Raw genomic sequence first — 26,705 nt, forward strand, 5'->3', positions numbered from 1 at the left:
GTTCCGGGTTCTGGGGGAGCCCATTCTCCGATCTTCCCCACACAGATCAAAAAACACGTGACTGTGATATCTGCAGGACATGCAGCTTGCGGAGAGGAGCCAGTGGCCTAGCGGTCGTATTGTTGGGCTATGAATCCTGAAGATTCCTGAAGAAGGGCTCATGCCCGAAACGTCGATTCTCCTGCTCCTTGGATGCTGCCTGACCTGCTGCGCTTTTCCAGCAACACATTTTCAGCTCTGATCTCCAGCATCTGCAGTCCTCACTTTCTCTTCCTATGAATCCAGAGACCCAGCTGAAGTTCTGGTGTTCAAGTCCCACTACGGCAGATGGTGGGATTTGAATTCAATCCGGGGAGGAAAAAAGATCAGGAAGTAAGAATCAGATGATGATGATTGGAATATCCCATCGGCTTCACTAATGTCCCCGTAGGGAAGGAACTGTGTTGTCCTTACCTAGAATTGCTGACATGTGACTCCTAACTGCCTCCTTATAATAAACACCTCTCCAGTGACACTCACATCGTGTGAGTGAAAATGGTTTTAAAAAGTGATGTCTTCTCAGTGCAGTAACTCTACAGAGGGTCTTATTTCATCACCAAATCACTCTTTATTTACACCTGAGCAGTCCTTGATGATAGTACTACCTCATATAGAGTCAGTCACCAGAGTGTAAGTATCCCTGATTCGTAACCTTTTTTATATCAGCCATGGTTCCCTGACTGGACCAGATTCACAGCCTCAATCAGGGAACTCATATTCTATGAAGTCCCCCTGACTGACCTCATTACAATCATTACACAAAGGTAGTCAAGCTGTCAGCTTCTTTTGAATTCATCTGTGAGATATGGGCATTGCTGCCTGGGTCCACCATTTATTGCCCATCCCTAGTTGCCCCTTGAGAAGGTGGTAGTGAGCTGCCTTCCTGAGCTGCTGCAGTCCATCTGCTGAGGTTGACCCACAATGCCCTTCGTAAGGGAATTCCAGAATTTTGTCCCAGCGACAGTGAAAGAATGGTGATATATTTCCAAGTCAGGATAGTGAGTGGCTTGGAGTGGAACTTGCAGGGGGTGGTGTTCCCATGTATCTGTTGCCCTTGCCCTTCTGGATGGAAGTGCTCCTGGGTTTGGAAGGTGTTGTCTAAGAACGTTTGGGGAATTTCTGCAGTGCATCTTGTAGATGGTACACATTGCTGTTACTGAATTTTGATGGTAGAGGGAGTGAATGTTTGTGGATGTGGTGCCAATCAAGCGGACTGCTTTGTTCTGGATGGTGTCAAATTTCTTGAGTGTTGTTGGGGCTGCTCCCATCCAGATAAGTGGGGAGTATTCCAACACATTTCTGAATTGTGCCTTGCAGATGGTGGACAGGCTTTGAGGAGTCAGGAGGTGAGTTACTTACTGCAGTGTTCCTAGCATCTGACCTGCTCTTGTAGCCACTGCGCTTGTGTGCCGAATTCAGGTGAATTTCTGATCTATGGTTCTTTCGTGGTCTGCCTGAGCAGATCCTCCAAATTCCCTGCCTAAACCTCTGCCTCCCATTTTCCAGTTTGGAACCAAAGCGATATTAGCAACAGCAGAAGCCATCAGTGTCCGGGGTGGGGGATAAGAGGAAACAAGTCAGAGAATGGCCTTGAGTAGGACTGAAACCAAAATCAATGTATTCCCAAAGTAGGTAGGGAATGCTCAGGGGCCACATAGTGTCCCTTGCTCACCCCTACACCTCCACCCTGCTTTTTAAATGGGGAGACTGAGCAGGGGAAAAGGAATCGATGTCCTGTGTTGAGCAGTAAATGCTTTCTGGGGAAATGGGAGAACAACGCACAGAACAGTGACCGAACTCGGAACTCTCTTGAGTTTCGGTTGAAATAGTTGCTTAAACGGAGACGTGACCTAAAAAGCAGCAATCAGCTGTTTTTAACTCGAAGGAAAACTTGGCTGAGAGGCAGGAAACGAATAACTGGTTGTTTTTATTTTAGACTTGGGGAGAAGTTTGTAGTGGAGATTCCCAGATGGAAGGGGGGGAATTCAATTTCTGTTATTGAAAGTGGTTGGACAGATTAAAAACAGCAATTAATAAAGAAGAAAATGCATTTGACTTTGTGACTAGGGGCTAGAAACATAGAATATAAGATTGAATATTTGATGACCGTCTTTCTCAGCTGGAAGCTTGACAAGGCAACATTATTTGCAGTGGCGTCGAGTTGTGAGAGCTGGGATGCGAATAGAATATTCCTTCTCCTCAGGCCAAGATCCCTTTCTGGAATAAGCGATCAGGGCAAAATGATCGTAGTCTCCAGTCCAAACAGAAGGAATTGCAAGTGGAGGGGAAACCACAGAACAATGGGAACTGACAATGATTGCACTTGGAGCTTGTTGACAAGTGTATGACCAGCAAACAGAGCAGCCAGTCACTTGTCTTTCCCCAGTCTTCGCAAACCGCTCATGTGACGCTCCTGGACACAGGACTCCAGTGAAAACACCGGATTAGAGACACTTCTGCCAAAATGGAGAGAGCTGGATTCATCATCTCCGTGGTGTGCTTCGTCATATCGTACGGTGAGAATCTCTTTGGGTAACAGCAGGCCGGGTCAGAGTAGGCAATTGGAAGTTTTGGGGGCATCCTGAGGGTAAAAGTAAAAGGCAGCCCCTGTGTGTTGTGCTCCTCTCTGGGTCCCTTCCTAACGCAGATGCCTTGGAATTGTTCCCACAGCTGAGCCTTTCAGTATCTTCGTGTACAAGCCAGAGGTCAATGCCACCGTGGGTGATCGAGTCACCCTCCCGGTGAGACCCTCCTCCCCCGTCTCGAGTGGTTTCTGGAACTTTGGCGGCGAGTCCATTGTCCTGTGGACCGTCGAGCCCCCTGACCTCAACGTCGCCTACACCAAACGCAACGTGCTGCTTTTGGACAACACGTCCCTCCTCCTCCTCTCAGTAACTCTCAAAGACGCTGGGGATTACTGGGTGACGATGGACTCCCCGACTGGACAAGAAGGCAAAGCCAAGGTCACTTTGAACGTGTTCCGTAAGTTCCCTGTCTCTTGTAATCGACAATGAGCAGATCAACATGGGCAGAGCGGTAGACGTTGTTCACTTGGACTTCGGTTTGACAAGGTTTCGCATGATAGACTAATTAGCAAAGTTTGATCACATGGGATTCAGGGTGAGCTTGCCAATTAGTCACAAAATTGGCTTTATGGTAAGAGACAGGGTGGTGATGGAGGGTTGTTTTTCAGACTGGAGGCTTGTGACCAGGGTGTTCCACAGGGATCAGCGCTGGGTCCACTTTTATTTGTCATTTATAGAAATGATTCAGGTGAGCCTATAGAAAGCATGTTTAGTAAGTTTATGGATGACACCAAGACTACTGGTGTAGTGGACAGTGAAGAAGGTCATCTAAGATTACAAGAACATCTTGATCAATTGGGTGAATAGGCAGATGAATGGCAAATGGAGTTTAATTCGGATAAATGTACCACATTTTGTTAAGATAAACAAAGACAAGACTTATACGATTAAAAGTAGGGCACTGGGGAGTGTTGTGGAACAGAGAGACCTAGGAGTTCAGGTACATAATGCTTTCAAGTTTGCATCAGATCGAGATAGGGCGGTTAAGAAGACCTTTAGTATACTTGCCTTCATTGCTCACAAGAATGGTGGAGTTGGGACATTATTTTGAAGATGTACAGGATGTTGGAGAGGTGTCTGCTGGAATAGTGTCCAGTCCTGATCACCCTGTTACAGGAAGGTGAGAGGTGACCTTACAGAAGTTTATAAAATCATGAGGGGCATGGATAAGGTGAATGCCTTTTCCCTAGTGTGGGGGATTTCAAGACCATGGGCGTATTTTAAAGGTGAGAGGAGAAAGTTTTAAAAAAAGACACGGTAGGCTGTTTGTTTCAACAAAGGGTGGTCCGTGTATGGAATGAAATTCCAGAGGAAATGGTGGATGCGGTTTCAGTTAGAATGTTTAAAAGACATATAGACAACCACTTGATGAAGGAGCAGCGCTCCGAGAGCTAGTGCTTCCAAATAAACCTGTTGGACTATAACCTGGTGTTGTGTGATTTTTAACTTTGTCCATCCCAGTCCAATACCGGCATCTCCAAATCATGACATTTAGATAAGTATAGGAATAGGAAATATTTGGAAAATTACATGCCAAGTGCAGGCAGATGGGTCTAGCTGAGTTTAGGATTATGGTCGCCATGGCAATGGACTGAGGGATCTGTTTCTGTGCTGGAAGAGTCTATGACTCCATAACTTGAATTGGGCATGTGATGAGGCTCATTCGGTGTTTTTTTAATTTATATAAAATGTTTAGATTAGATTTGATTCCCTACAGTGTGGGAAGAGGCCCTTTGGGCCAACACATCCATACCGACCCTCCGAAGAGTAACCCACCCAGACCCATTTCCCTCTGAATAACACACTTAACACTATGGACAATTTAGCAAGGCCAATTCACCTGGCCTGCACATCTATGAAAGGAAACCCACGCAGACACGGGGAGAATGTGCAAATTCTACATAGACAGTCACCTGAGGCTGGAATCGAACCTGGGACCCTGGTGCTGTGTGGCAGCAGTGCTAACTGCTAAGCCATCGTACCGCCCTATGTTTATGTTTATAAAAACAAAGAACTGTAGGTGCTTAAGGTCTGAGATGAAAGACAGCAATTGCTAGAGAAACTCAGCAGGTCTGACAGCATTTGTGAAGAGAGAAAGCAGTCTTAACGCTTCAGAACACAGGTCACTGGACCCGAAACATTGAGTTTGATTTTTCTCTCTCTGCTGTTTCTCGAGTTATTTCCGCTTTTCGCTTCTTTCTGTTCGTCTTGGCCGGGTACGATTCTTGTAATTCTGTGTCAAAGGTATAATTCAGATTCTGTGATTCAGCCAAACTTTAGATTAGATTCCCTACAGTGTGGAAACAGGCCCTTCAGTCCAACAAGTCCACCCCAACCCTCCAGAGAGTAACCCATTCCCCTGTGTTTACCCCTGAGTAATGCACCTTCCACGATTTAGCATGGCCAATCCACCCTAACCTGCACATTGTGGGAGGAAACCGGAGCAAGTCCATGCAGACACGGGGAGAACGTGCAGACTCCATGCAGTCACCCAAGGCAGAAATCAAACCTGGGTCGCTGGTGCTGTGAGGCAATAATGCTAACCACTGAGCCACTGCACCTGTACAAGCTAAGACCATAAGAAATAGGAACAGAAATAGTCCATTCAGCCCCTCAAGCCTGCTCTGCCATTCAATACGAAAGTGGCTGATCTGACATTTCTCATGGCCACTTCCCTGCTCGTTCCCCATAACCACTGATTCCACGACTGATCAAAAATCTATCTCAGCCTCAAATATATCGAAGGACTCTGCCCCCACAGCTCCCTGCCGCAAGGAGTTCCAAAGACTCACAACCCTGAGGGAAAGGAAATTCCTACTCATCTCATTCTTAAATTGGCCACCCCTTTATTCTGAGACTCTACACTCTGGTCCTAGACTTTCCCATGAAGGGACACCTCATTTACCCAGGAAAGCTCCTGAAGAATCTGACATCTTTCAATGAGATCACCTCTCATTCTTCTAAACTACACTGCACAGAGTCCCCATCTGTTTGTCTTCTACATCATGGAACCCCTACAATGCATAAGCAGGCCATTCAGCCCATTGAGTCCACACTGACCGTCTAAAGAGCATTCCACCCTGGACCTTACATTTCCCATGGCCAAACCACCTGACCCATACATCTTTAGATTGAGGGAGAAAACTGGAGCACCCGGAGGAAATCCATGCAGACGCGGGGAGAACGTGCAAACTCCACACAGACAGTTGCCCGAGGCTGGAATCAAACCTGGTCCCGAATGCTGTGAGGCAACAGTGCTAACTACTGAACCACTATGTTTCCTTTGCTTGTGAGACAATACCTCCACACAGAGAATTACTTAAATGAACCTGTTCTGATCTGATTTAGAGACACCGGTGTTGGACTGGGGTGTACAAAGTTAAAAATCATACAACACCAGGCTATAGTCCAACAGGTTTATTTGGAAGCACGAGCTTTCCAAGTGCTGCTCCATCATCAGGTGGTTGACCAGCTGATCTGCCAGACTTTTATTCTGAATCAAAGGTATAACTGAGACTCTGTGATTCAGCCAAACTCTATAAGTTAAGAGATTTGAATTCTGTCCAGCGAGGGAGATGGTGGCATAATAGCATTGTCACTGGACTAGTAATCCAGAGGTCAAGGTTTGAGATATGGGGTTCAAATCTCACAATATCAGTTGGTGGGACTGAAATTCAGAGAATAAAACTGGATTATAAACCTTGTCATCAGTAATGATGCCCATTTGATTGACTGATTCCTTTTGTAAAGGAAATTTGCCTTCTTTACCTGGTTGACTGACATGTAACTCCATACCCATAGCAATATGGTTGATTCTGAACTGCCGTCTGAAATAGTCCAGCAAGCTACTCAGTTCAACAAATGCTTGCCTTGCCAGCAACACCCATGAAAGAAAAAATAAGCCAATTAATCATTTTGTGGAAGGCACAGTAGCTCAGTGGTTAGCACTGCTGCCTCACAGCGCCAGAAACCCCGGTTCAATTCCCGCCTCAGGTGACTGTCTGTGCGGAGTTTTCACAATGTCCCCGTATCTGCGTGGGTTTGCTCCGGTTTCCTCCCACAATCCAAAAATGTGCAGGTTAGGTGAATTGGCCATGCTAAATTGCCTGTAGTGTTAGGTGAAGGGGTAAATGTAGGGGAATGGGTCTGGGTGGATTGCTCTTCAAAGGGTCAGTGTGAACTTGTTGGGCCAAAGGGCCTGTTTCCACATTGTAAGTAATCTAATAAGACCATAAGAAATAGGAACAGGAATAGTCCATTCAGCCCCTCACGCCTGCTCTGCTATTCAATACAATCATGGCTGATCTGACATCTAAATAACATCATTTCTTAAACAAGGTGACCAAAACTGTCCATTCACAGACACTTTATTTTCCCTCAAAATAAATCATTTTTTGGAGAAATTTGTTCCAGTACATTCCAAGTCATGCCACAATGAGCAGGACGGAGATTGTAAATAAATTCAACTTTCCTCCAAACAGCCTGTGAGACTTTGCGATGCCACGGTAGTGTTCCGATACTCCTAATGTCTGCAAGGAACGTTCCTTCATAGCTGATAGAGCCTGAGAGGTTCGAGACAGTTTCCAGCCATTTGGCGTACTCTGTAAGGTTCAATGCAGCAATTTTGTTGCCACCATTGTGAGCCTAAGATTTACTGCATCCCTCAGCACATAATTCTGGCCCCGTGACGTTTAGTCACACACAGTGTTTGTATTGCAAGAGCAGCAACTTTTAGGCACCACTCCAGTTGAATTGATTATCTCCCCGCTCCAGCCCTGCTCAATGTGATGCCTTCATAAACAAATAATGTAAAATCTCAACAGTCCAACCAGATCATTAGGCTGTTCGCTCACCAGGGGTAGAGAGAGAGAGAGAGAGAGACAACTGGTTGTGATTTAACCTGAAGGTCACCAAGCCTCAGACAAGGGGAGAGTCATAGAGTCACAGAAACAGACCCTTCAGTCAAACCAGCCCATGCCGACCATAGTCGCAAACTAAACTAGTCCAACCTGCCTGCTCCTGATCCAAACCTTTCCAAGTCATGTACTTAGAACAAGTATCTTTTAAACATTGTAATTGTACTTGCATCCAACACTTCCTCAGGCAGTTCATTACACATGTGAACCACCCTCTGTGTAAAAAATTTGCCCCTCATGTCTTTTTCCAATGTCCATCCTCTCACGTTAAAAATGAGACCTCTAGTCTTGAAATCCCCCTTCTTAGGGAAAATACACCTCCCATTGTCAGCACAGGACATTAACAAGGTGGCACGGTGGCTCCGTGGTAAGCATTGCGGTCTCATAGCACCAGGGACCTGGATTTGATTCCAGCCTCAGGCAACTGGCTGTGTTCTCCCTGTGTCTGCGTGGGTTTTCTTCCCACAGTCCAAAGATGTACAGGTTAGGGCGAATTGGCCATGCTAAATTGTCCCATAGTATTCAGGGTTTGTAGGTTAGGTGCATTAGTCAAGAGTAAATGTAGGGGAATGAGTCTGGGTTGGTTACTCTTTAGAGGGATTCTATGATTAACCCTCTCTATACCTCTCATCATTTTACAAACTACTATAAGGTCACCTCTCAGTCTCCTGCGCTCCAGTGAAAATAGCCCCAGCCTAGCCAGCATTTCTTTATAACGCAAGTCTTCCATATCCAACACCGTCCTCGTAAATCTCCTTTGAACCCTCTTCAGCTTAATAACATCATTCCAATAACTAGGGTGACCAGAACTGGGCACAGTAACCCAAAGGAGGCCTCACCAACGTCCTATAGCAACGAAGGCAAGCGTATTAAATGCCTTTTTAACCACTCTGCTTATATGTGATGCAAACTTCAAAGAATTACGCACCTGAACCCCTAGGTCCCTCTGATCTACAACACTACCTAAGGCCCTACCAATAATTGTATAAGCCCTGCCCTTGTTTGTTTTTCCAAAATGCCATTCCTTGCATTTATCCAGTTTGAACTCTGCCATAGAGTCATAGAGATGTACAGCATGGAAACAGATCCTTGGGTCCAACTGGTCCATGCCAATGAGGTATCCAATCTAGTCCCACTTACCATTTTTCAACCCATTGATCCATTTGATCAAGATCCCTTTGTAATCTTAGAAAACTTTCTTTGCTCTCTACGATGCCACCAATTTTGGTATTGCCTGCAATCTTACTAACCATGCCTTTTGTACGTGTATCCAGTTCATTCATATAAACGACAAACAGAACAGGACCCAGAAATTATCCCTGCGGAACACTGCTGGTGACAAGACTCCAGTCTGAGAAACTACCCTCCACCACCACTCTCTGTCTCCTACTGTGAAGCCAATGGATGGAGGAGAGTGCTAACCTCAGCCAGTGTGGGAATTGAACCCATACTGTTAGCATCACTGGCTGGCCATCCAACAAATAACATGGTTGAGTAAAGAAGCATTTATATGCTTGATTATCCATGACTGTTGTAATGAGGGTAGAAGCTGACAGATTCACTGTCATTACAACTGCAGAATCTGGATTGTTATCAGTTCTATCAATGGAAAATATCACAGATTTTTTTTTTGCTTTCGCCTAGCAAAGTCTGCTCCTTTTACCATCAGCGTTGAAGGCGGCAAGATTAATGCCGTTGCTGGGGACACAGTCATTCTGTCAGCGAGCCCTACACAAGAGGTGAAGGACGGGAGCTGGACGTTTGGAGGGAAAGCTGTCACCTGGTGGAGTGACACATTCCCCGAGATCAGCCCTGATTACAGTGGGCGGACCGCAATCTCCTCCAAGACTTCACTGAAACTGAAATCGGTTAGGGTATCGGACACTGGAGAATACGATGTGACCATGAGTACAGCATCCGGCGACACGAGGACAGCCAAAATCGAACTGAATGTCATCAGTAAGTTGCTGCTGTTTCCCAAATTAAAGAAAGAAGGGCCAGCAAAATAATTGGGTTGCCTATTTAATGTTGCCCATCATTGCCCAGAATAGTCAACTACCGAAATGAAACAAAGAACTGTGGATGCTGGTCATGTGAAACAAAGGCCAGAAATTGCTGGAGAAACTCAGGAGGTCTGGCAGCATTCTGAAGAAGGGTTAGTGGACTGAGACATTAATTGTCTCCCACAGAACCTACCAGATCTCCTGAGTTTCTCCAGCAATTTCTGTTTTTGTTACAGGTTGAGTACTTCTAGCTCTTAGGGTAAATAGACAAAGTCTTTTCCCTGGGATCGGGGAGTCCAGAACTAGAGGAGCATAGGTTTAGGGTGAGAGGGAAAAGATATAAAAGAGACCTAAGGGACAACTTTTTCACGCAGAGGGTGGTACGTGTATGGAATGAGCTGCCAGAGGAAGTGGTGGAGGCTGGTACAATTGCAACATTTAAGAGGCATTTGGATGGGTAAATGAATAGGCAGGGTTTAGAGGGATACAGGCCGGGTGCTGGCAGGTGGGACTAGATTGGGTTGGGATGTCTGGTCGGCATGGAAGGGTTGGACCGAAGGGTCTGTTTTCATCCTGTACATCTCTATGACTCTATGTGTCAAGTGTTGGTGGGGCATATCACAACAAATGTTTCTATTCTATTGCACATGAGATGTGGGTGTTCCTCACTCAGACAGCTTTTGCTCCCCATCCTTCACTACCCTGGAAGGGTTCATGGTGAACAGCAGCAGTCTTTGGGATGTACATACCTAGGGGTTACCATTAACCAGAAATTCCACTAGACGCACCACATTAACACAGCGGCTACAGGAGCAGGTCAGAGGCTCGGAATACTGCACCTCCTGACTCTGCAAAACCTCTCCGCCATCTGCAAGTCAGGAGTATGATGGAATACTCCCTACCTTCCCTGATGGGGGCAGCTCTGACAACACTAGAGAAGTTTGACACTACCCAGGACAAAGCAACCCCCGCTTGATTGGCACCATAGCCACAAACACCCGCTCCCTCTGCCACCGACGCTCAGTAGCAGCGGTGTGTACCACCGACAAGATGCACTACAGAAACTCACCAAAGATCCTCAGAAAGTGTCTTCCAATCCCATGACCACTTCCGTCTAGAAAGACAAGGGCAACAGATACATGCAAACACAACCACCTACAAGTTCCCCTCCAAGCCACTCCCCATCCTGACTCGGAAATATGTCGCCGTTCCTTCACTGCCACTGGGTCAAAATCCCAGAATTCCCTCCCTGATGGCATTGTGGGTCAACTTACAGCAGGTAGACTGCAGCAGTCCAAGAAGGCAGCTCACCACCAACTTCTCAAGGGGCAACTAGGGATGGACAATAAATGTTGGGCCCAGCCAGCGACCCCCACATCCTGTGGGAATGACTAAAAAGATTATTAATAAAGAGGACAGTTATGTTGGTCATTAGACTTAAATACATCTCTCGCAGCCTCATGTAGAAACAGCAAGTTGGCCCTCTCTCGGAGTGATCAGTTACAATAAGCTTAATGTAGTTTACTGACCTATTGTCCTGTCTCCCAGCGCAACCACAGCCTCTCAGCATCTCCCCAGAGCTCAGTAGCATCAAAGCAGAGTCTGGAGCCTGTGTCATCCTCTCTGTTCATATATCCGGGGAAGTGAAGAATGGAAGCTGGGTTGCCAATGAGGAAACGCTTTTCCAGTGGTACGGCACCATTCAGAATATAACACAGCACAAGTTCTTCTGGATAGAACTCTTACCAAATGCATCCCTCCTTCTACTGTCTGTGCATCCTTACAGCTTCACAGAATTTACGATCACTCTGGAGTCCCCCACCGGTATCTCAGCATCAGCCAGTATCACCCTTCAAGTATTCAGTGAGTACCTGCTACAATTGTTGGATTAAAGAGTTACTTGGTTGAAACTTGCACTTAGGGCAGCATGGTGGCTCAGTGGTTAGCACTGCTGCCTCATAGCACCAAGGACCTGGGTTCAGTTCCCACCTCGGGTGACTGTCTGTGTAGAGTTTATATATTCTCCCAATGTCTGTGTGGGTTGCCTCCCACAGTCCAAAGATGTGCAGGTTCGGTGAATTGGCTGAGCTAAACTGCCCCTAGTGTTAGGTGCATTAGATTCCTGGAAACAAGCCCTTCGGCCCAATCAGTCCACACTGACCCTCGGAAGAGTGACCCATTATCCTCTGACTAATGCATCGAATACTATGAACCATTTAGCATGGCCAATCCACCCTAACCTGCACATCTTTGGACTGTAGGAGGAAACCCACGCAGACACGGGGAGAATGTGCAAACTCCACACAGACAGTCACCCGAGGCTGGAATCGTATCTGGGACCCTGGTGCTGTGAGGCAGCAGTGCTAACCACTGAGCCACCATGCCGGCCTGTCAGGGGTAAATATGGACAATGGGTCTGGGTGGGTTTCTCTTCAGAAGGTCAGTGTGGACTCTTAGGGCCGAAGGGCCTGTTTCCACACTGTAGGGTATCTAATCTTATTTTGCCCATTTGATTGCTAATTGAATTATCTAGAACATCTTGTTCCTCTGCTGAGGTTCCTGTTCCTAGTTTGGTTAGATTAGGGTGAAAGAATTTGCAATGGGTCTGGGCATGATGACTGTTTTCTTTGCACTGTTGAACTGCCAAGAGTGGGGATGTTCACAACTAGGGGTCATAGTTAAAGGTGAGAGAAGAAAGATTTAAAAGGGATCCGAGGGGCAGTTGTTTCACACTGAGGTATAGGACAGATGTCAGAGGTAGTTTCTTTACTCAGAGAGTAGTAGGGGCATGGAACGCAGTGCCTGCAACAGTAGTAGACTCGCCAACTTTACTGGCATTTAAATGGTCGTTGGATAGGTATATGGACAAGAATGGAAGAGCATAGGTTAGGTGGGCTTCAGATTGATTTCACAGGTTGGCGCAACATCAAGGGCCGAAGGGCCTGTACTGTGCTGTAATGTTCTATGTTCTAGAAGGTGGTTCATATGTGGAATGAACTACAGACGAGCTGGTGGATGCAGGTACAGTTACAACACTCAATAGGTATTTTGACGGGTATGTAAATAGGATAGGTTTAGAGGGAAATAGACCAAACGCAAGCAAATGGGGCTATTCAGTTTGGGAAACTTAATTGGCATGGACAAATTGAACGGAAGGGTCTGCTGTATGACTCAGTGTCGGTCTATATATTCTGAGTTTAAATGTAGAGGACTTCCTTTGTCAAACAGAAAATTATTCCAAACTTAAAGCAGCTGGCTTTTCTGTGCCACTGAACTCAATCAAAAGAAAATGGGGAGAGAGTGTAAATTTGGGACATATGAATTGGCCTTCTGAACTTGCGTTTGCACCAATGCTGTCACTTTTTGAGGTTATTTTGTCCTGTTTCTTTTTTGAAGAGAGGTTGTAAAGCAGAGGTGCAGAACTGGTTAGATAAGAGCACTTGCATAATCAGCTTGGGAGGCCTTGGGTTTTTTTTTCACAGCCTGAATGGGTGTGGCCAACTGTCACAGATTGGGGTTTCTAGATTTTAGTTCCTCACTAACGTCAGAAGCTACTGCGATGTCAACAGAGTTGGAAGCTTCAGCGAATGTCCTCCTGGCTCCAACTCTCTCTGAATTTCCTTTTGATGTTTTTCGCCTCCTGGATGTGAGAATCCGTGACTGAACTTACCTTTTTTTTTGTCAAAGGTAATGTTTATGGAATGTTACTATATTGGAAGTTAATTAGTAATATTTGTTACGGTATCTGTTATTGTGCTAGACCTTCCAGCACAGTTGTCATCCGAAATTCCTCTTTCTTTGATTGGACTATAACTAGAGCGGTTTAAATAAATTGTGTTTTGCTTAACACTGAATGGTTTGACCCGTTAATTTGCGTCTGAAAGAGGCACTTCACCTTTGAGTTCAAAAAAGAAGTAAAATTTAGGGTCGAGGCTACCTTAAAATATTTTCAGGGGGTCTGGTCTGGTCCATATTACTTCAACTCCCCCTCCCACTCCACCAGGTTCATGCAGGTCCTGGGCCTCCTCCATCACCACTCCCTAACCACCCTGGAGGAATAATGCCTTATCTTCCATCTCGAAACCTTCCAACCCCACGGCATCAATGTGGATCTCACCAGTTTCCTCATTTTCCTCTTCCCTCGCCTTATCCCAGATCCAACTTTCCAGCTTAGCACCGCCCTCATGTCCTGTCCCACCTGTCCATCTTCCTTCCCACCTATTCGCTCCACCCTCCCATCTGACCTATCACTTTTACCCCCACCTCCATCCACCTATCGCACCCTCAGCTACCTTCCTCCCCAGCCCCACTCCCCCTCCCATTTATCTCTCAGCACCTCGCCCCCTCCCCCCCACCCACAAGCCTCATTCCTTTTGCCTGACTCTCCTCCTCCTCGAATGCTGCCTGACCTGCTGTGCTTTTCCAGCAACACACTCTCGACTCTGGTCGGTAACAATTTGTCATTCTAATAGATTAAAACAGATCTGGTTCTGATCCTTGCCTCCCTCCATCAACCTTAAGTTTCCTCCTCTGTCAAAAATCAAACTCAGCCTTGAGTAGATTCAATGACCAAGCGTCTACTCCTTTCCAGCGAAGCTATTTCCACAGACTCACAACCCTCGAAGAGATGAAACAAAAACTCTTTGTATTCCATCTTAAAAGGGAAACCTTATTTATTTACTTCTGTTCCCTCGTTCAAGCTTTTTTCAACATTACTAGATTATTTCTCAAACAAGGAGACCTAAACTGTGCATATTATTACCGATAAGACCCCAAAACGGCCTGGACAACTGCAATAAAGCCTCTCTAAGACCATAAGAAACAGGAGGCCATTCATCTCTTTGAGCCTTTGTTCAATGACGTCATGGCTGATCAGAAAAAGCATGACAAGGACGTTACCAGGACTGGAGGGTTTGAGCTATAAGGAGAGATTGGATAGGCTGGGCTTTTTTTCGCTGGAGCATGAGAGATTGAGGGTTCACTTTATAGATCATAAGGAGTATAGATAAGGTGAATACAAAGGTCTTTTGCCGAGGTTGGAGTAATTCAAAACTAGGGCGTGTATTTTTGAGGTGAGAAGAGAAAGATTTAAAAGGAACCAAAGGGACAACTTTTGTACACAGTGGATGGTTTGTATGTGGAAGAAGCTGCCAGAGAAAGTGATAGATGCAGCTACAGTTGCAACATTTAAAAGACATTTGTACATAAACGTTACAGGGGATAGGAAACGTTTTGCGGGATATGGGTAAAACGCAGGAAAGTGGTCTGAGTTTAGTTGGGGCAACTCGGTCATCATGGATGAGTTGGACCAAAGTGTTTTAGAACATAGAACATTACAGAGCAGTAGAGGTCCTTCGGCCCTTGATGTTGCGCCGACCTGTCATACCAATCTGAAGCCCATCTAACCTACACTATTCCATGTACGTCCATATGCTTGTCCAATGACGTCTTAAATGTACTTAAAGTTGGTGGATCTTCTACCGTTGCAGGCAAAGCATTCCATACCCTTACTACTCTCTGAATAAAGAAACTACCTCTGACATCTGTCCTATATCTATCACCCCTCAATTTAAAGCTATGCCCCCTCGTGCTCGCCCTGTCCATCCTATCTAACCCTCTGATTATCTTATATGTCTCTATTAAGTCACCTCTCAACCTTCTTCTCTCTAACGAAAGCAGCCTCAAGTCCCTCAGCCTTTCCTCGTAAGACCTTCCCTCCATACCAGGCAACATCCTAGTAAATCTCCTCTGCACCCTTTCCAAAACTTCCACATCCTTCTTATAATGCTGTGACCAGAACTGTACACAATACTCTAAGTGCGGCTGCACCAGAGTTTTGTACAGTTGTAGCATAACCTCATGGTTCCAGAACTCGATCCCTCTATTAATAAAAGCTAAAACACTGTATGCCTTCTTAACAACCCTGTCAACCTGGGTGGCAACTTTCAAGGATCTGTGTACATGGACACTGAGATCTCTCTGCTCATCTACACTACCAAGAATCTTACCATTAGCCCAGTACTTTGCATTCCGGTTACTCCGACCAAAGTGAATCACCTCAGACTTGTCCGTGTTAAACTCCATTTGCCACCTCTCAGTCCAGCTCTGCAGCTTATCTATGTCTCATGTTTTCATGTGACTCTATATTCCTTCCTCATCCCAGGAATCAGTTGAGTGGAACTATTTCCAGATTAGAGTGGTGCTGGAAAAGCACAGCAGATCAGGCAGCATCCAGGGAGCAGGAAAATCAATGTTTTGGGCAAAAGCCCTTCATCGGGAATGCCCAAAACATCGATTTTCCTGCTCCTTAGATGCTGTCTGACCTGCTGTGTTTTTCCAGCACCACTCTAATCTCCAGCATCTGCAGTACCCACCTCCGCCTGGAACTATTTCCAACACAACTATATAATTAGGAGACCTAAACTGTGCACAATATTACTGATAAGGCCGCAAAACGTACTGTACAACTACAGTAAAGCCTCCCTGAGAGCATAAGGAACAGGAACAGGAGGAAGCCATTTAGCCCTTCCAGCCTGCGTTCCATAAGATTAAGACTGATCGTCTCACCTCATATCTACTGACCTGCCCTTTCCCCAATTTTTATATTGCATTCCACTTGCAACAAGCAACATTCCTAATTTTCACACCAGAAGTAGAAGTCAATACACGTTCCCTTGTTTCATTGATAGTGGAGATAGGTCTGACAACCTGTAATACTGCAATACCTCCCCCCCTCCACCGCCCACCCAATTTGAGGCATAAGGTGTTTATAGTTCGACATCCTTTTCACAGCCTCAGCTTGTTCTGGAATAGAACAAAGGAAAACAAAGAAAATTTACAGCCCAGGAATAGGCCCTTTGGCCCTCCAAGCCTGTGCCAATCCAAATCTAGTCTAAACCTGTTGGTCAATTCCTAAGCAAAGTGGGTGGTACAGTGGTTAGCACTGCTGCCTCACAGTGCCAGAGACCGGGGTTCAATTCCCGCCTCAGACAACTGACTGTGTGGAGTTTGCACGTTCTCCCTGTGTCTGCATGGGTTGCGTCTGGGTGCTCTGGTTTTCTCCCACAGTCCAAAAATGTGCAGGTTTAGGTGAATTGGCCATGCTAAATTGTCTGTAGTGTTAGGTGACGGGGAATGTGTAGGGGAATGGGTTTGGGTGGGTGGCGGGTCGGTGTGGACTTGTTGGGCCAAAGGGCCTGTTTCACACTGTAAGTAATCTAATTTGTATCCCTCTTCTCCCCACCTACTCATGCATCTATGCAGACGCATCTTAAATGAATCTACCGTGCCTGCCTCTACCACCTCTGCTGGCAACGTGTTCCAAACACCCACCACCCTCTGTGTGAAGTACTTGCCGCGTGTATCCCCCTTAAACTTTCTACCTCTCGTTATTGAATCCTTCACCCTGGGAAAAAGCTTGTCTCTATCCACTCTGTCTATACCCTTCATGATTTTGTAAACCTCAATCAGGTCCCCCCTCAATCTCCTTTTTTCTAGTGAAAATAAACCTAACCTACTCAACCTCTTTTCATAGCTAGAACCTTCCATACCAGGCAACATCCTCATAAACCTTCTCTGCACCCTCCAAAGCATCCACATCCTTTCGGTAATGTGGCGACCAGAACTGTACACAGTATTCTAAATGCAGCTGAACCAATGTCTTGTACAATTTTAACATGCTTTAATCAGTGCACTGTTGTAATGTCTGAATTGGTATAACTGCTTTATGGCCTGCAAAGTCCCACCTGTGTTGACGGAATGGTCAGTCATCGAGTTTTACAGCATTGAAACAGGCCATTCGGCCCAACTTGTCCATGCACCCAGTTTTCACAATTAAGCTAATCCCATATTTGGTCCATATCCCTCCATACGTATCCCATTCATGTTGAAACGTTTCTTAAATGACAAAATTGTACTCACCTCCACCATTGCATCTGGAAACCCATTCCAGACATTCACCACCCTCTGTGTGAAAAGATTGCCCCTCTGGACCCTTTTGTGTCTCTCCACTCTCACCTATTCCCTTTAGTTGTCAACCGTCCTACCCATGGGGAAAATCTGTTGGTATCCACCTAATCAATATTAAATATCACACAACACCAGGTTATACTCCAACAGGTTAAATTGGAAGCACACTACCTTTCGGAGCAACGCTCTTTCATCAGGTGGTTGTGGAGTCCACAACCACCTGATGAAGGACCGTCGCTCCGAAAGCTAGTGTGCTTTCAATTTAACCTGTTGGACTATAACCTGGTGTTGTGTGATTTCTAACTTTGTACACCTCCATCCAACAACGGCAGCTCCAAATCATCACCTCATCAATGCCTCTCATGGTTTTATAAACCTCTATAAGGTCACCTTTCTGATACCACCAGCAAAACTAACGTCATTTACAAGATACCATGCGAGAACTGTAAAAAAACACTACAAACTAGCAGGAAACTTGCCACCAGGATACAGGAATACCAACTGGCCACCAAAAGACATGACCCACTGTCACTATTTCTCCACATACAAAGAAGGACACCATTTTGACTGGGGCAACACACACATCCTAGGTCAGGCGAAACAATGACACGCACGAGAATTGTTAGAAGCGTGGCATTCCAACCGGAACTCCATCAATAAAAATATTGACTTAGACCCTATCTACCTTCCCTTGAAAAAAAACTGGAAATGACATCACCCACCTGAAGAAGCCACCACCTATAAGGGGAGAGGTAGGACATACAACCAGCGCTTCACCAGAGACTCTCACTGATTATGTTACGTAGTATGGTGACGAAACGTCTGAAAACAAACCTTCCAGCCTCAGCGAGCTAACTGACATACTTGTCACCTTTCTGATTCCTGCGCTCCAGGGAAAAGAAGTCTCAGTCTATCCAATCTCCTCCTACAACCCAAACCTTTCAGTCTAGCTAACAACCCGGTAAAACTTTCCTGCACTCTTTCCAGTTTGATAACGTCCTTTATATAATAGGGCAACTTGAACAGCAGCTGGTCATCTACAATTGGCCTTACCAATGTCTTGTGCACCAAACAGCGTGGAATGGTGGTTGGGGGGGGGGGGAGAGGAGCAGTATGCCAAGATTTGCCTTGTCAAGCAAGTTGAGTTGAAGACTCTCATCGTTTTGCTGACCTGATCCGCGAATTCTGTTCCTGACAGACTTCTCTGCAAATTGTGCAACCTATTACGTTGGCCTGGTTGTTGCGGTTCTTCTGGTTTCAGTTTGCATTTTCTTCATTGGTAAGCACATCTATGTGAAGCGGCACAGAGCGATGGGCGAAATTCACGGTAAGTGTCAAACTCTGCATCTCATCCAAGTGTACAAAATAGGAACAGGAGTAGGCCATTCAGCCGATCAAGCCTCTGCCATCACTCGACAGGAGCGGGATTGATCCTCCATCTCTGTGCCGCACTCCTGATCTCTCCCTGTCCCCTTTGACACCCCTCAGCTTCTAAAGCTGTAAGACCATAAAAAACAGGAACAGCAGTACGCCATTCAGCCCCTCAGGCCCGCTCCATCAGGTAGACATGTTCTTCTTCCACCCCAAGGGTTGAAAGATCATAATAAACCAGTGGTTTTCAACTGGTGTGCTACAGCACAAACTGGTGTGCCCCCGTGAACTGCTCATGTGTTCCGTGAGATTTTGTACAATGGTAATAAAAGCCATTGCCAAGAGTATGTTGTTGAATCTTACGACCAGAAGAAATAGGAAAAGCAGCCCCTCTTTTGCCATTCAAAAGGATCATGGTTGATCCCACTTTCCTCAGCTGCACCTCCCTGTCCTTTCTCGATGAGCCTTGATTTCCCCGACTGATCAAGAATCCCTCCACCCCAGCCTGAAACATACACAGGGACTCTGCCTGGGAGTGGCACGGTGGCTCAGTAGGTTAGCACCAGGGACCCAGGTTCAATTCCTGCCTTGTGGCAACTGTCTGTGTGGAGTTTGCACATTCTCCCCGTGTCTGCATGGGTTTCCTCCGGGTGCTCCGGTTTCCTCCTGCAATCCAAAGATGTGCAGGTTAGGGTGGGTTGGCCATGTTAAATTGTCCCATAATGTTCAGGGATGTGCAGGTTAGGGTGGATTGGCCATGCTAAATTGCCCATAGTGTTCAGGGATGTGCAGGTTAGGGTGGATTGGCCGTACTAAATTGTCGCATAGTGCTCAGGGATGTGCAGGTTTGGGTGGATTGGCTGTGCTAAATTGCCCATAGTGTTCAGGGATGTGCAGGTTAGGTGCATTATTCTGGGTAAATGTAGAGTGGTAGGGGAATGGGTCTGGGTGGGTTACTCTTCGGAGGATCAGTGTGGACTTGTTGAGCTGAAGGGCCTGTTTCCACATGGTAGGGAATCTATGATAAGGGGTTCCAAAGACTCACAATCCACTGAGAGAAGAATTTCTTCCTCATCACAGGCTTAAGTTTGTGCCACTTTATTCTAAGACTATTCACACCCTTCCCACTCCCCCACCAGTCCGATCTTAAAAAATATTCTATCAGATACTTGTTAAGAGTGCTAATGCGTTTATTAAAGCCTGAATTATGTTGCAAACTCCTCCAATAAGTCTGTAAATGTGAGTAGATGTGATGTTTATGAGCAAAAGATCCAGCTGTGAAAAATGAGGGGGTACCATGAAACTAAATTTTTGAAGTGTGCTGGAAAAATCGGGAGCCTTAAAACAGTGGTGTTTCTCACTGTACCTCTGCAGCAATTACCCTTAAACTTTTAATGCATCGCTTGGTTAGTCGTCCTGTTGGATTTTAGAACGAACCAATCTGCAACTCTCAATTAAGGACAATTTCTTGCACTTGAGTACCAGCAAATTTCCGGCAAGCGTGTCTTTCGCTGAGCTGACCACCGTTTGAGTGTTTGATTTCCATCTTCCAGATCTCCTGACTATATTCTGTAAAGGATATCGGGCTGCCCTGACCTTAGTCATGATCCTGACCTTCTGCTTTATAATTGCCTTTTCTATCATCATAAACAAGTATTGGTGCATCCCCAGTACCCGGCCAGGTAAGTTGCTTGATTCAACATCACTTTCACAGAATCATTGAGGTTTACAACACACCAAGAGTGATCCAGCGAAGCTCAGTCTAAGCTCTAAGAACAGCACCTCATTTTCCACTTGGGGTCCCTGCAGCCCCTTTGGACTCAATTTCAACTTTAAGGGTTGAACTCTCCAATGTCCTTACCCCAGCCTCTGCATGCACCAGGCCTTGTTACCACACAGTCCGCTGCTACGGGGAGAAAGTGAGGAAGGCAGATGCTGGAGAGTCAAGGGTTAGTGCTAGAGAAGGCACAACAGGTCAAGCAGCATCCGAGGAGCAGGAGAGTTAACATTTCGGGCATAAGCCCTTCATCAGGAATGTGGTGGAGGGGGAGGGATGTGTGTGTAAGGTGTCTCAGGGAAAAGTCGGAGGGTGGGGCTGGGGGGAAAATAGCTGGGAAGGCGATAGGTAGATGCAGGTGGGAGCTGACAGTGATAGGTCGGAGGGAAAGGTGGAGCACATAGGTGGGAACACATAACTCATTGATAGCCACTAACAGTCTCCATTAACAGCTCTTCACCCTGTTAACTAAATGGCTGTCCACTCCTTGGTCAGTCCAAATGTTCTTTTCTCTCCTTGGGCTTTATCCCCACTCATCATTTACTCCTTACACCGTCCCTCCAGCCCCCATTCTATCCTCTGCATAAATACCCACATTTTCCGAGCCAACATCAGCTCTGAGGAGGCGTCACTGGACCCTGAAACGTTAACTATGATTTCTCTTCACAGATGCTGCCACATCTGCTGAGCTTTTCCAGCAACGTCTGCTTTTGATTCTATGAAACAGAGAAGTCGGCTTGGCCGAAAGCCTTTGTACCACAAGTGCACATCTCGAAACTTCTTCAGCGTGATGAGGGTCTCCGCCTTTCCCACCCTGACAGGCAGTGAGTCCCACATTCCCCACCACCCTCCGGGTGAAAATTTTTGTCCTCATATCCCCCCTCTAAACCTCCTACCTCTTACCTTTAATCTATGCCCCCGGTCACTGATCCCTCCAACAAGGTGATATGTTTCTCCTGTCTAAGCTCCACATCATTTTATACATCTCAATATCACTTCCTGAGAAAAAGAACAGGAAATAACATCACCACCGGAAACAACGTCACCACAGGAAATGACATCACCAACCCAAGGAAAACACATAAATAGAAAGCGGGCCATGCCACTAGTGCTTCATCTGGAGGCTCACTGATGATGTTACCTAGTATGGTGGCAAAACATCTGAAAATGAACCTTCCAGCTCAGCGAGCAAACCTACATCCAGAATCTCAACCATGTTCTGCACCTCCTCCTCAGTCTCCTCAGCTCTAAGGAAAACAACCCCATTCTGTCCAATCTTTCTTCATCACTGAAACTCTCCAGCCCAGGCAATCCCCTGGTAAATCTCCCTCTGCTCCCTCCCCTTTCCACTGCTATCCCATTTGCTCCTATAATGTGGATTCTAGAATTGAATGCAGTACTCCAGCTGAGACCTAACTGATGTTTTATACAGCTCCCTGCTCGTAAACTCTAAGCCTCGTCTAATGAAGGCAAGTATCTCACGTCAGCCTTAGCCATTTGAATCCAACTGTCCTGCTATCTTAAGGTACAAGTACACTACAGTCCCTCCAATGCTTGGTACATCCAGAGTCCTACTACTCATAGACCAATCAGATTGCTCAGTATGGCCTGGCTTCCCTAGCCCACCAATCAGTGCAATCTGCATGGGATTGATAGAAGCTGTTCAAAAAATGCAGAAGAATATTTCAGAGGAGATAAGACAGTGGATAGACACAGATTTCATAGAATCCCTACAGCATGGAAACAGGCATTTTGGCCCAACAAGTCCATACCAAACCTCCAAAGAGTATCCCACCCAGACCAATTCCCCTACTACTCTACATTTACTCCTGACTAATGCACTGAACCCAAACAAGCCTGAACACTATGGGACAATTTAGCATGGCCAATTCACCCTGACCTACACATCCCTGAACACTATGGGACAATTTAGCATGGACAATTCACCCTAACCTACACATCCCTGGGCACGCTGGGACAATTTAGCACAGCCAATTCACCCTAACCTGCACATCCCTGGACACTATGGGCCAATTTAGCACAGCCAATCCACCCGAACCTGCACATCCCTGGCCACTATGGGACAAGTTAGCATGGCCAATCCACCCTAACCTGCACATCCCTGGGCACTATGGGACAATTTAGCATGGCCAATTCACCCTAACCTGCACACCCCTGGGCACTCTGGGACAATTTAGCATGGCCAATTCACCCCAACCTGCACATCCCTGGACACTATGGGCCAATTTAGCACAGCCAATCCACCCGAACCTGCACATCCCTGGGCACTCTGGGACAAGTTAGCATGGCCAATCCACCCTAACCTGCACATCCCTGGGCACTATGGGACAATTTAGCATGGCCAATCCACCCTAACCTGCACACCCCTGGGCACTCTGGGACAATTTAGCATGGCCATTTCACCCTAACCTGCACATCCCTGGACACTATGGGACAATTTAGCATGGCCAATTCACCCTAACCTGCACATCCCTGAACACTATGGGACAATTTAGCATGGCCAATCCACCCTAACCTGCAGATTTGTGGACTGTGGGAGGAAACTGGAGCACCCAGATGATATCCACGCAGACACGGGGAGAACACGCAAACTCCACGCAGACAGTCACCCAAGGCTGGGATCGAACCCTGACTAATGCACTGAATCCACTGAGTGCTAACCACTGAGCCACCAGATTTAGTGCTGGTGAGAGAGATTAGCTGGAAGGGTGTAACCCTCATGTCAGAGTTACCCCAAACCTCCAGGTCTGGAGAAACACATCTTCACATAAAGAGTGGCAGGTATATGGCAACTTTATCCTCAGAAAGTAGTAACTCCATTAATAATCATAGACTCATACAATGCAGAAGAAGGCCTTCAGCTCATCAATGACAGAAACTGCTTTGTATCTCCAGCAGTCCCACTTTCCAGCACTTTTATGAGAACTCAAAGGACGAAAGACTGAACACTCTTTGCCAGTCCAGTCCAGTATATGTAAGGAGATGCAGCCAAGACAGATACAGAGAGTTTAGAGTATATGTTATTCTGAGTGCCATAGAATGAGGAAACTGGCATGTGGCCATGAAGCAACCTCCTGTCCCTATCTGAGGGTGTCAGCACATTGAGTCATAGAGATGTGCAGCATGAAAACAGACCCTTCGGTCCAACTCTCCCATGCCGACCAGATATCCTAAACTCATCCCGTCCCATTTGCCAGCACTTGGCCCATATCCTTCTGAACCCTTCCTATTCATGTACCCATCCATATGCCTAATAAATGCTGTAATTGTACCAGCCTCCACCACTTCCTCTGGCAGCTCATTTCATACATGCACCACCCTCTGCACGATTATGGTGCCTCTTAGGTCCCTTTTTTATCTTTCCCATCTCACCCTAAGCCTGTGCCCTCTAGTTCTGGACTCCCAGGGAAAAGACCTTGTTCATTCACCCTGTCCATGCCTGTCATGATTTTATAAACTTCTGTAAGATCACATCTCAGCTTCCTACACTCAGGGAAACAGCCCCACCCTATTCAGCCTCTCCCGATAGCTCAAACCCTCCAACCCTGGCAACATACTTGTAATTCCTTACTGAACCATTCAAGTTTCACAAGATTCTTCTGATAGGAAGGAGACCAGAATTGAATGCAGGATTCCAAAAGTGGCCTAACCAATGTCCTGTACAGCTGCAACATGACCTCTCAACTCCTGTACTCAATGCACTGACCAATAAAGGCAAGCATACCACACGCCTTCTTCACTACCCTATCGTTAACATCGACAGATGGACATTTAAATTTATAAGTGACACAGTCATGTAACAAAGCAATCGACAGTAATATTTTTGAGATGGTCAACATGCAAGCATTTTTTTGGAGCGATGTACATTACTCAGTATAGATCATTTAAGGATGCTTAAGCCTCATCAAATTGATTAAGTCAATTGATTATGTTCTCCTCTGTCTTGTTGCAGTTCTGGACTTTGTTGCTGAGTAACCCTATCCAGGTGAGACAGTTAATAGGTGAGTATTTGCAGTATATCAAGAGGTAAGACAAGTCTTTAAGTTATGATAACTTGCTGGGGTAATACACTGGAAATCAAGTCCTTTGATTCCTTAAGTTATCACAAACGTTTAAAAAGTTTCCAATTTACTTGTCTCTCACGAAGTCATAGAGATGTACAACACGGAAACAGACCCGTCAGTCCAACTCGTCCATGCCAACCAGATATCCCAATTTAATCTAGTCCTATTTGCCAGCACTAGGCCCTCTAAACCTTTCCTATTTACATAACCATCCAGATGCCTTTTAAATGTTGTAATTGAACCAGCCTCCACCACATCCTCTGGCAGCCCATTCCGTACATGGACCACCCTTTGCATGAAAATGTTGCCCCTTAGGTCTCTTTTATATCTTTCCCCTCTCACCCTATACCTATGTCCTCTAGTGCTGGACTCCCACACACCAGGGAAAAGATATTTACCATATCCATGCCCCTCATGATTTTATAAACCTCTACAAGATCACCCCTCAGCCTTTGACACTCCAGCGAAAACAGCCCCAGCCTATTCCACCTCTCCCTATAGGTCAAATTCTCCAACCCTGGCAACATCCTTATAAATCTTTTCTGAACCCTTTCAAGTTTCAGAACTTCCTTCCAATAGGAAGGAGGCCAGAATTGCACGCACTATTCCAAAAGTGGCCTAACCAATGCCCTGTACAGCCGCAACATGATCTCCCAACTCCTGTACTCAATACTCTGACCTATAAAGGAAAGATTACCAAATGCCTTCTTCACTAACCTATCTGTGACTCCACCTTCAAGGAGCTATGAACCTGCCCTCCAAGGTCTCTTTGTTCAGCAACACTCCCTAGGACTTAGATTAAATGTCAAAGTCCTGCTAAGATTTGCTTTCCCAAAATACAGCACCTCGCATTTATATAAATTAAACTCCATATGCTACTCCACAGCCTATTGGCCCATAGGATTTGAACTAGTGACTCTGGAGGAACTGTGATAAGGATGGTCAGGGGCTTGGAGGGGAACTTGGAGACAGTGGTCTTCCCATGTATCGGCTGCCCTTTGTCCTTCGAGATGGAAGTCGTCATGTGTTTGGAGCCTTAGTCGACTTCTACAGTGCATCTTCGAATCATAAGAGTTGTACAGCACGGTATCAGACCCTTCACTCCAACTGGTCCATGCCAACCAGATATCCAAAATTAATCTAGTCCCATTTGCCAGCATTTGGCCCATATCCCTCTTAAACCCTTTCCATTCATATATCCATCCAGATGCCTTTTAAATGTTGTAATTGTATCAACCTCCACCACTTCCTCTAGCAGCTCATTCCATACACGTGCCACCCTCTATGTGAAATAGTCACCCCTCAGGTCCTTTTTAAATCTTTCTCCTCTCACCTTAAACCTATGCCATCTATTTTTGGACTCCCCTATCCTGGGAAAAAGACCTTGGCTATTCACATTATCCATGCTCATGATTTTATAAACCTCGATAAGGTCACCCCTGAACCTCCGACACTCCAGGGAAAATAGCCCGAGCTGATCCAGCCTCTCCCTATTTTATACCAGTGCATGAGATAACGTGTATGTTTTTTTTAAAGTTTTCTTTATTTGAGTGCTTGCAGTGCACTGTAACTATCAGGTTGGTGTAACAACAATACAGGACAGTACATTTCATACCAAGCATCACTCCAATTTGTTTCCATTGTGTTTTCAGAGGGAAGCTGAGGACTTTACCAATAATGCTCTGCAGCCCAAAGAAGCCAGAAACCACAGGGAAACCGACAGAAAATGTACAATATTAACTCCCTCCCAGAGGATGTCTTAAAGCATAATTCAGATTTCACTTTATTACAAACTTGTGGGGTCCACTTGCTCATTAAAGTTTCATGGAGTTACAGCCACGACCTGTTAATTACGCTGGAATGTCTGTTCGGAAAAGAGTTGGTGCAACCGAGATTTTCCGGGTTCTTTTCAACTAAATTCACAATTCATTCCCAGCGTCAAAGGCGGTGGAAAAGTGCAG

General features: G+C 45.9%; 1 protein-coding gene across 2 annotated transcripts; it reads left to right on the top strand.

Moving 5' to 3' along the window:
• The first annotated feature begins 1,850 nt into the window (after positions 1–1,850).
• On the top strand, positions 1,851–26,705 carry LOC148139306 (pregnancy-specific beta-1-glycoprotein 1-like). 2 transcript variants are annotated; one of them, XM_087980882.1, is made up of 9 exons: positions 1,851–2,555; positions 2,710–3,021; positions 9,185–9,499; positions 11,092–11,233; positions 11,330–11,406; positions 18,710–18,838; positions 20,436–20,564; positions 24,633–24,681; positions 26,397–26,705. In XM_087980882.1, the coding sequence occupies exons 1-8, from the start codon at positions 2,504–2,506 to the stop codon at positions 24,653–24,655; spliced, it is 1,179 nt and encodes a 392-aa protein (XP_087837008.1). In that variant the 5' UTR covers positions 1,851–2,503; the 3' UTR covers positions 24,656–24,681; positions 26,397–26,705. The 2 variants fall into 2 exon arrangements, with proteins under 2 accessions (XP_087837008.1, XP_087837007.1); XM_087980881.1 differs by having other exon boundaries at positions 1,852–2,555; positions 11,092–11,406.

The sequence above is a fragment of the Chiloscyllium plagiosum genome, unplaced genomic scaffold (genome assembly GCF_037043375.1).
Source record: "Chiloscyllium plagiosum isolate Xiang-an unplaced genomic scaffold, Cpla_swu_hap1 HiC_scaffold_38, whole genome shotgun sequence".
In the NCBI taxonomy this organism is placed as follows: Eukaryota; Metazoa; Chordata; class Chondrichthyes; order Orectolobiformes; family Hemiscylliidae; genus Chiloscyllium; species Chiloscyllium plagiosum.

Excerpts from the sequence above, each read along its gene's own strand:
- LOC148139306 (XM_087980881.1), top strand. The coding sequence starts at position 2,504 with ATGGAGAGAGCTGGATTCATCATCTCCGTGGTGTGCTTCGTCATATCG. Across the intron at positions 9,500-11,091 it reads AATCGAACTGAATGTCATCA|CGCAACCACAGCCTCTCAGC; the intron begins GTAAGTTGCTGC and ends CCTGTCTCCCAG. Across the intron at positions 11,407-18,709 it reads TATCACCCTTCAAGTATTCA|ACTTCTCTGCAAATTGTGCA; the intron begins GTGAGTACCTGC and ends TGTTCCTGACAG.